Consider the following 11,037-nt stretch of genomic DNA (forward strand, 5'->3'; position numbering starts at 1 on the left):
CATGATGGCATGATCTGAGGTTAATGGTCACATTTTTCCATGATCATTGATACTCACACGCACTCACGATTGAAAGGATGAAATGTCTGGTGTGAGTGATTGTTTGGTCAGGTCAATGAACCATTCAAGTATCCCACCTACTTCTTGTAAGTTGATTGATGAGAAAGGACGTGCCTGCTCACGAGTTAAAGTATTGAAATTCCACGTATGAAATTTCGTATGGCAATGAAGCTTCAAGTGCAACTTGAGTTTGTCCTCTATTTTTCTTGTATTATTTCGAATGCCATTTTTGACTGGTTGCTATAAAATATATCGCTCGCCGTTTAAAGGGCAGACAAAACACAGGTCAAAAATGCGTGGGAAGAAAACGTTCCCGACTTTATCTAGAAGCATTGCAGGTGGATCTTTGAAAGACTTTAACTCAATATATTATTCAGTGTAAGAGTTTAATGTAACTTAAACTCTGTGATAAACAAATCAAGTAAGACTTTAACTCAATATAATATTGCACGTTACCGTTAAATCATGTGATAAGCGAGTCAAGTAAATCAACTTTATTCGTCTTTAATCGACGTCATTAAATCTCCTGCAAAATAGTTGAACAAAAGCCATGGCTATATATACCTATTGTCTTTTAAAAAGATCCAAGTTCAAAGCGTGCTAAGAAGTCTTCGTTACTAGGACTTATCAACAAAGCATTCCTTGCACAACAAATCTTAACAAAAAAGTGTTCCTTGCAGAACAAATCTTGCAATGGCTCTTACTTCTACATTTTCTTCTAATTTGAGCTTGGGCCTCAAATCTCAGCCTGCCCTGTCCCATACTGCTCGCCTTTCTAGTAAAGCATCGCCATTGATAAACAGAAAAAACCTTCATGCAATCGTAAATCTGGCCTTAACTAGAGTTGAAATCCCAGTTCTGGGCACCCGCAACTTGTGGGAGGATGATTTTTTACAGCCTATTGCTAAGCATCATTACGAGGTAAGCTAATTTCTTACTATTCTATCTTTGTGTTCAATTTATTTTCAATAAATTTAGGTTGAGATGTTTAGTAGCTAGGGTCATTTTTATGTAAAGATGACAAGTTCTAGAGAATAATTATTGTTTGAGCTACTCATTAAATAGCTGGTAGAGATTTTGAGGTTTAAATTTGATAGCGGTATGGTTATATTTAAGTATTTGTTCTTGGAATTAACACAGGGTCCTTCCTATGGTGAGCGTTGTGGAGGACTTATTAGGGAGATAAAACACATGTTCAGTGCAACTGCTGGTGGTGAAAACAATGTTCCCCAACTTCTTTCCCTGGTGGATAATATCGAACGTCTTGGAATAGATCGACATTTTCAAGAGGAAATAAAAGAAGCCCTTGATTTGGTTTACAGGTTTGTTTCTTCATCTTACAATACTATTACAAGATGCATTCAATAAGATTATTTAAGGTAAATAACATTTAGAATGGAATAACGTAACAGGAATTGGGGTGAATGCCAAAGAGATCTCAACACCACGGCCTTGGGCTTTCGGAATCTTAGACTTCATAGATACTCTGTTTCTCCAGGTATTAACAAATCTGTTCATGTTTGATCAAAATAAATATCAACAGTTCTAAAAATTTTACTTATATTTGATCTGATTTTGTTGTTTACTTGATATTGATGTATTGGGGATAATATAATTGCAGGAATGTTGGAGCCGTTTAGAACAGCAAATGGGCAGTTCTTGTGCTCCACCGCTGAGTCAGAGGAGGAGCAAATTAGAAGTATTCTAAATTTGCACCGAGCTTCATATATTGCATTTCCAGGGGAGAAAATTTTGGATGAGGCTAAAGAATTCTCTACAACATATTTAAGTGAAGCTCTGCATAAGACAGGGATCAGTTCCAACCTTTTACATGAGGTGATGTGAAGAAGATAAAGATACCAGACTCTATGGAATGCACATGTTTTTCCCATCAAACTTGTTTATTGACTCTAATATGAACATTTTACATGCAGATATCCTTCAATTTGGAGAATCGCTGCTACAACAATCTTCCCCGATTAGAAACAAGGAAATATATTGAAATCTATGAGGAAAACAGTTCATGGGCCAGGTAATAGCAACACCCTCAGTCTAGTCTTCCTACTAAGAGTTTTTTCCGTGGTGAGGTCCTTTCATTGTATCATAGAAATATATTCTATATTCATGGGTGTCTACTGTCATTTTGGTTTCTTTGAAATGAAGAGACATTTTTAAAGTAAAAAATATGTATTTTAAAATTTAATCCATCATTGTTTATTTTTCATTTAGGATGGATGGTAATTGGAAACTCTTATCTTTTGCCCAAATGGACTTCAAAATGATCCAGTACATGCATCAGCAAGAGCTTGAAACCTACTCCAGGTGAGCAATTGAGTTACAATTCATGTAAGGAACTTAATTGATTCAATAGATATACTGCACATTAGCTAGTACAAAGTATTCCAATTCTAACATTCAAAACATATGTTGAACATTAGCTAGTAGAAAGCATTCCAATTCTAACATTCTCTTTAAGATAGATTTAAACATATTGGATATAATTCACATCCAGATCAACAATAAGTTGTCATAGAGGGTCCAGTAGCTTAATTGTTAGAGTATTCCAGTAACAAATGGAAGGTCTTAAGTTTGAGTCCTAGCTAGTTGATTTGAATTATAGCTCAACAATTAGTATCAAAGTTAAGCTAGGAACCTCAAACTCAAGGGAAGGTGTTCAAAATAACCCACACACTAAATTATGATGGGCTGGCTATATAGATGACCCACTAGCTCAGTTGTTTAAGCATTTCATCAACAAATGGAAGGTTCTAGGTTTGAGTCCTAGCAGGTCTATATGAGTTGTAGCTCAACAAAATGGATGTTATTTTAAAGGAAGAGCCTATATAGTCTATTAGATTGTCATTGTTTGAGTGGGAGAGAAGCCCTCATTTAAAGAACAATATATGGGCTGTTCATTTTCATTTTATTTTAAGTTTTCTATGTAATTTAATCAATTGTTTTGTATCATTGATGTTTTGAATGGTTTTTAAATTGGATGTGGTATTTCAGGTGGTGGAGGGATTCTGGTTTATCTCAATTGAAATTTGCATCTCGTCGTCATATAGAATATTTTTATTTAGCATGTGCAATTTGTGAAGATGAGAAGTATTCAGCTTTCAGATTTGGCATAGCAAAGTTGTCTGCAATTGCAGCCTATTTTGTTGATACATACCACACATATGGGACTGTTGATCAGTTAAAACACTTCACAAATGCTATTAAAAAGTAAGTTTCAAATCATTTTTAACAATTGTTTGCAATAATAGTTTTATTTGTAAAATTGTATTAATAATCCTAAACATCTATTAGGTGGGATCCAACATCTATAGAACATCTTCCCAAATATATGAAGGTTATGTACACCACGTTATATGAGACACTCAATGAAGTAAATGAAGATGTTCAAAAGATTCAAGGCCAGGATACTCTGTCTACCTCAAGAGATATTGTATGAGTATATTTTTCTTTCTATTTCAAAATTTAGGCTTATATTTGATAAACTATTTATATTTAATTAGTTATCATAGTTCGCATAGTTGTTAAAATATTTTTGTTTGATTTTTGAAGAGTAATTGGTAGTAAATTTTTGCATATTTATACCAATTCATCAATACTTTTATAGTTCATTAAGGTATTTTAATGTTTAAAATTTAAAAGTCGTTAAACTTAATTTTTTGTTTTTTATTTACAAACTATATTTTGATGTTTAATTCAAAGTTAATTTTTGTTTGTGCAGTGGCAATATTTTATAGATGTCATGTTGCAAGAAGTCGAGAGGCGTGCTTCAAGAAACATACCAACTTTTATGGAATACCTAAGGATTGGAAAAGTTTTCTCTAGGACTTGTGAAGCAATATTGTGGCCTCTATTAACAACTAAAGGGATTCTTTTAGAAAACATCCTTCAGAATCTTGATTATCCATCAAGGGTCTATGATATTTTATTCTTATGTCTTACATTAGAAGGTGATATCAAATCCTTTAAGGTATGTAAATATCATATATTTAACATTCACAATATTGTATTTATATGCAGTAAAAGTAAAATTTTAAGTTAGATGCAAGTATAACTATATTTTAATATCGATTTCAATCCTTTGTTTTGAAGGGAAAGGTAGATCAAGGAGAAGAAATTTCATCCATATCATGTTACATGAGAGATAATCCAGGAGCCACTAAAGAAGATGCCTTGAGTTTTGTCAAGAATTTATTGGATGAGAAACTCAAAGAATTGAATTTGGAGCTTTTGCAATCAAATGAAGTTCCAACTTGTACCAAGGATTATTCTTATGACATTATAAGGGGTTTCCTACATTTCCACCAAGAGAAAGATAATTTTACCATTTCAAGTAAAGATATAAAGAATCATATCACTCAAATCATTTTTGAATGAATGACAATGTAAATTTTGAATATTATCAAATAATGTCTATAATGACCTAAATCCATGTTATCTTTCATCTCCTTGTTACTCTTCTCTCATCTTGATGATGAATCACGGAGTGTGATTCAAAATGTTGATGATAAAAAAATGCACACTATCTAATCCAAAAGCATCAAGAAACTAAATCCATGTGTGATTTAGCTATGAAATATTAGTTAATATAATTAATTTTTGAAGCCATAAATAAACATGACTTCCTCTCTAGTAAGATTATCAAATATAAACATGGTATAATGAATTATACAGATGTGGATGACCATTATATGATATCTTTGGAATGAAGATAGATATGAGAAGTTTGTTGGTTCCAAATTAGATAATATAACTCTGATTTTAATTGCTATCTATTAGTAAAACATTTTTTGGATATGTTATAACATTAAAACATGACATCTCTAGTCTTTAAGTTGCTATCATTATGAAATAAATTTGATCATTTTTATTGAGCTAGGTGCCTACTGTCACAACCCTCTCACTTAGAATATTCAAAAAAATTATATGATTAATTATGGGTAAGGTTGGAATTGATTAATTATTTATTGATAATAAATAAAAAATTAACCAATAAACCAAATAAACTCAAAATTAATAAATTTATTGATTTAAATATTAAACTTCATTAAATATAATAGTAGACTAATATATATATAAAACTAATTTTACCAAGAATATATATATAGACTCACACACACACACACACACACACACACACACACACACACACACACACACACACACACACACACACACACACACACACGCGCGCGCACACACACACACATTCTTTACATTATAATATTAGATAGATGCAATTAATTAATTTTAAAATTTAAACAACAGATAACTACTTATTTTATATTTATTTTAATGCATATATTTTTATTATTATTCTCTACTAGAATGGAGAAATTTTAACCTTATTATCACAACAACTCATAAACCGGTAAACATAAAAGCATATATAACAATAAGCAACAATGCAACCACAAAGATAAACACCATAACACCATAGATTTATACATGGAAAACCTCAAAGAGGAAAAACCATCGTGGGATTGGAGGCCCACAATATCTATCCACTGATCAAATGAATAAATATTACAATAAGGGGCCTGCACATGCAAGAAGGCCAACAACCTAGAGAACACTTCTCATCAAAAAAGGAGGCTCATTGACTACAAAAAGCATTAGACAACAATCCAGAATGAAGATTGAACTGCAAGTATAACATCTTCCATACCTGAGTATAGTTTCGGTTAAGCTCAATATTGAAGGTCTTAAACCTCTTCCACAAACCCAATTCAATCACCTATGATGGACCAAGTCTTTTGCATGAATGATTATTACATTATTTTCTTGCATACATAATCACATATGATCTACAAAGAGATCTTACATCATTTTTATACCAACTCGGGACCTAAACAATTAGGTCAGTCACCTCAAAGATAATACAATAAATTCATAACTTAAACCCACCATCTAATGATCAACAAAGTCGGCCAAAGACTGAAACAACATAATTCAATCAATGAATCCAACCGGTAACGCATCGGGAGCATCAACCCACACATTACATAAACTGATCCATAACCTAGATAACACATAATAGCCACTAGACCTACAATAGGTCGCCATAAGACAGATGAAACACCATGAACAACTAGAACACAAACATGATAACCATCAACATCCTGAATCTCTACTAGAAGCCACACCAACACTACTTATTGAATTCAACAAAAGATCTTCAACAAAGCTCTTCTAGTGAAAGCCTCACTGGTAACCAAAAGGCTTACTAGAACAAGTGATAGCTTCTAGATCATCAAATTCTAAACCAACTGAATATGATACACATCAGAAGCACATGAATAACCAATCCAAACCAATTCCATAGACCAAATCATACCAAACTATACCAGATCAATCAGAAACCAATCATCCTACTAGGACCAACCAGATACCGGTAAACAGCTAAAGAAACTAGTGTTGACATCAATGAAAAACATCAATGCAACACATAACCAATTCCTCCAAATTTCCAACAAGATCAAATTATTATATTATAATCATATATTTACAACATATAAAAGATCTTATAAATCTTTACACGGTGAAGACATATGCCTATCTCAATGACACATTTCATTTATAGATGCGACTAAACTATACTTCATGCATCACTCCAAAAGTTGTAGCACTTTTTATGCCAATGGGCATAACCTTTATAGTGATAAGATGTATTGGATTACTTTGTAAACTTTTTGATAAGATTAGCCAACAAAAGAATTTGAATTCTATTGACAATTTAAGCTAAATCAACTATCTATGATGCACACAACTACATACTTCGACCCAAAGCATAGTCAACTTTTATAAATATGAATCTTCCTGAGTTGATGCCATTTTTTCTTTCTCTATAGTGTGTCTGAAGGCCATCGATTGAAATTTAAAGTTAAGCATCTTGATCATAGATGGAAATATTTTACAATTTCCTCTAATCGTTGATTGCATTACTAATCAACCTTCCTTCTAATTATATGAAACTTTGAGATGAGAGACTAATGTAGGTAAAAATGTTCACAACTGTTGTTGGATTTTTTAATTTTATCAGCCCTTTTTGTTGCAGATGGTAGTTTTATTATTTGTATCCTGTATCTATTATTGCAACCAAATCTTGACTATTAATTCATGGAACTTTGACAGTTGTAAATCATTGTGTAGACACTAAAAAATGGTCAACGCTTGTGGTGTCATACTTTAACATGTTTGTGTTACCTTCTTTTAGGTTTTCACATTTTTACTAGCATTTCCTCTATGTTGCATATTTGGTCTTTATCATTTGTCAACATCATGTCATTCTTCTGCTTTCTCTGCCTAATCGTTCCTATTCAATCCTTTCAATTTGGATCTTATTGATGTCAATCTTAATTATCATTTCATGATCATGGTTAGCTATCAATGTCATATAATTGTCATTTTAACCCCAATCAATGTCGATTAGCATCCACCTCAATCGATTCCAATCAATTCTCAAATTCTTGTCATCAATCATTATAAATGAATTATTTTTATCAATCGCCAATCGATTTTCCATCATTCATTTATCTTCGCCAATTGTCCTTATCATTTCAATCATTATGATCGATCTTGAGCATTGATTTCAATCATTTATTGTTATTTTGTCAATCATTATATCAATCAATCAATTCAATTATTAAATCCTTATCCTAATCATGTTAATTGTTTAATAGCATCATCTTGACTTTTGTCTCTCTTGTAGGGTCAAATAATTCTTTAATTATTAATCCTTTACTAATATTTTTCTTAGGATAAATGAATTTATTCATTTACCCTATGTCTTGGGTCACAATTAAATATTTTATTTAATTGACTAATTTCCCTTTTGTGGGATTATTAATAAATGAAAAGATTAATTATTCCCACTTTTCTCTCCCTTAATTTTCTCCTAATTTTGTCATGATTTGTCATCCCTAATTTCATGCCTCCCTTTTCCTGTAATTTCTCCCACCATTTCTCCATGAATTTGTCTCCACCTTTTTGCTCAAATCAACAAGCTATTTTTGCTCAAATTTGTCATAATTCATGAGAAAATTTTGAGGCCAATCATGAAGCATAAATCTCTCTTCAATTTGTCATATCAATTATGCCATTTTTGAATCAATTTGCCTCTTCCATTTGCCTTTATTTTTTTCATGTCATTTTGGAGACAATTTTCTCTATAAATTGATTTAATTTTTCATCATTTTAATAACCATGCTTTGAGTACCCTTACACTGTCATTTTCATCTCACAATCTTGCTTCCAATCATACTTTTCACTTGTAGGTGAGATCCATAAAATCCCATTTGAAGGTGAAAGAAGAACAATGGAGGTAAATGAAGGCAACATCTATGTTTGTTTTGGTTTGCAATTTTTATGTTTGTTTTTCGTTCTTCTATTGAATGTATTAGGGATTATATTTCATAACATTTTAGCTTTGTGGTTAGCTTTTATGTGTTATGAACCTTATGCCTAATTTTCTACATACACATTGTCTTCTTTGATATTTATCTATAAATGCAGAGTAGATTTTGTGCGTATTTTGAGAAATGCCATTATTTGAAATTATTTACTTTTGTGAAGGTTTTTTCTCAAATGGATACCATCTTTTTTTTAATAGTCACACTATATCCATAGTTTTGGATTTGACATTCATTAGTCTATTCCTCAACCTTCTCCTCCTTGCCTATATTTAATGTTCATCAAAGCCTCAAATAAAGTGAAAGTAGTTATAAGAATAAAATATAGGTTTGTACCAAAAGAAACAAGGCATCTGAACATGAAAGCTCCATATGAATATGTTTGGGAAAGAAACATGCCAAAGCACCTTGAGGTTAAAAATATTACTTGTAAGCTAAAATCCATAGATCCAATTTGAGTAAGGAGGATGTTAGTGAAGGTTGTTTGGATTTATACATGCCAGTTGCTTTGCTTAAAATTTTCCAACACTTTTTCAACAAATCCATCTTAAGCATACCCTGTGCAATGATGGCATTTTGTGAAATAGTTTGCATGCTTTGTTTGTGTTTCCATATTTTGCATGTATTTCTATCAAGACATTCACAACATACAACGGAAATCCAACCAATGCTCCTCTATCTTCTATTTTATGGGGATCATTAAGAGCCCCATTATTATTGTGGGAGAAACAAACGACTACATTTAGCATTTCCATTGATTCCCACAACAAATTGGTAGGTGTAGACACCCAAAATTGTCTAGTCTAATTAAATAAATATTTTATTTATTTAATTATGTAAGCTTAATTCTTCTATTAATTAAATAAATATTTATTTATTTAATTAATTCGTTTATCCTCTTCTAGCCTTATTTCTCATTTAAATAAATACATTTATTTATTTAAATTATCCTTTTCCTAAATTAAATAAATATCTTATTTATTTAATTGATCCCACTCCTTCTATTAATTAAATAAATCTTTATTTGTTTAATTAATTCATTAGCCTTTTCTACCCATGACACATGTCATTCATCTCTTAATTCATACACTACCTACCCTTTTCATTATTTTATTATTTCTTTTACCTACCCTCTAATCATAGCCGACCTCCTTTTACACCTCTCAATCTTATCCCTCCATTTCATATAGTGTCTTCTATATAAGGAGAGGCTTCCTTCATTATCAAACCCTAACTACTTGATCAATTGACTACTTGGCATATGTGATCCTACTTGCAACCACATTCCGTTCTTTGTTGAGCTCTTGTGCACATAAAATTTGAGAGCAAATACATCAAACAAGATCAATGGAGATAGGAAGAATGGAGATCCAAACCCTATTGGACATGTGATGGTATAATCTTTGTGATTTCATTTGATTTGCATTGTCTTAGGTAATCTTCATATGTTATGGTGGATCTTTGTTGTTGTTGGGCTAGGATTTTGTGGTTGAATTCATTTAGCCTTTCAATATTGTTATTATTGTTATCCATTTTCACCATATACAGTAGGTTGTAGAGAATTTTATTTCTATCATAAAATAATAGAAAGATTGGAATGTAGTAGAAATGAGGATGGATATATTTTCATAAGTTTGTAAAAAAATTTCTCCCATGTCAACCCATTCTTATATATATTTCTATACAAGTTCATGCTTATTGTGTTTGCCTTGGTAGGAAATCAATCAATTAAGAAGATTCAAAAGTTTGATTATGAATTCAGATGGGTTGATTTATAAAGCTATATAAATCATGACTATCAATTATAATTTCTTTCATCTTGGTTGTTATAATCTATGTCACTAGATTTAATATTTTTCTTTAAGAATAGTATTACAAAGGAGTAGTTGTTGGTGTTTCCAAGTGATTTATCAAGTTTATCTAATAATTAGCCTTCTTCTATTAACAAGAACCTAAGATCATTGGCCAATTGATGAGGATTCCTCAATAGGCTAGGCCATTCTCCTACACTTTGGGCTCTATGAAACCCAGGTGGGTTAACCTTTGACAATACTCACTGACTCACACCAATTAGATCAATATTGCATTGAAATAGATAGTTCTCAGTGATATCAAATTATTAGTAAGCGACTTAGAATTAGCCCTATTCTGAATGTTACATAAGATATTATCGCATGAGAATTAGGAACTCTAGCATAAACAAAAAATAAAACAAACATAAAAGATTGACTTAAAGATATTGTGGTTACTAAACATACATATCATCGGTCCAGTGTGTTATCCATCGACACAGAGGCATATTTCTGATAGGAAGACAAGAGTCACATTCATATTCTTGAATATAAATGCCTTATAGATATATCTCAATATTATTCCCATGGATCATTCTTAAATAATCATATAGTTATCCTAAAACTATTGTAATACAATGCTAGAATTTAATTTCTTCCTTAAAGAAAACCTAAACATCACATCACACATCTACAAGAAACTTGTACAGACATTTCCATTCATCCTTAACAGATGAAAACATATAATTGAAAGACAACTA

General features: G+C 31.5%; 1 protein-coding gene across 1 annotated transcript; it reads left to right on the forward strand.

Annotated features, from left to right (window-relative positions):
- The first annotated feature begins 665 nt into the window (after positions 1-665).
- Positions 666-4,588, forward strand: LOC131042635 (alpha pinene synthase, chloroplastic). Its single transcript, XM_057975943.2, has 10 exons — positions 666-981; positions 1,201-1,382; positions 1,473-1,558; positions 1,682-1,896; positions 1,995-2,092; positions 2,290-2,382; positions 3,070-3,285; positions 3,370-3,508; positions 3,797-4,045; positions 4,168-4,588. Exons 1-10 carry the CDS (start codon positions 754-756, stop codon positions 4,450-4,452), a joined length of 1,791 nt encoding a protein of 596 aa, XP_057831926.2. The 5' UTR covers positions 666-753; the 3' UTR covers positions 4,453-4,588.
- Positions 4,589-11,037: the final 6,449 nt, after the last annotated feature.

The sequence above is a fragment of the Cryptomeria japonica genome, chromosome 1 (genome assembly GCF_030272615.1).
Source record: "Cryptomeria japonica chromosome 1, Sugi_1.0, whole genome shotgun sequence".
In the NCBI taxonomy this organism is placed as follows: Eukaryota; Viridiplantae; Streptophyta; class Pinopsida; order Cupressales; family Cupressaceae; genus Cryptomeria; species Cryptomeria japonica.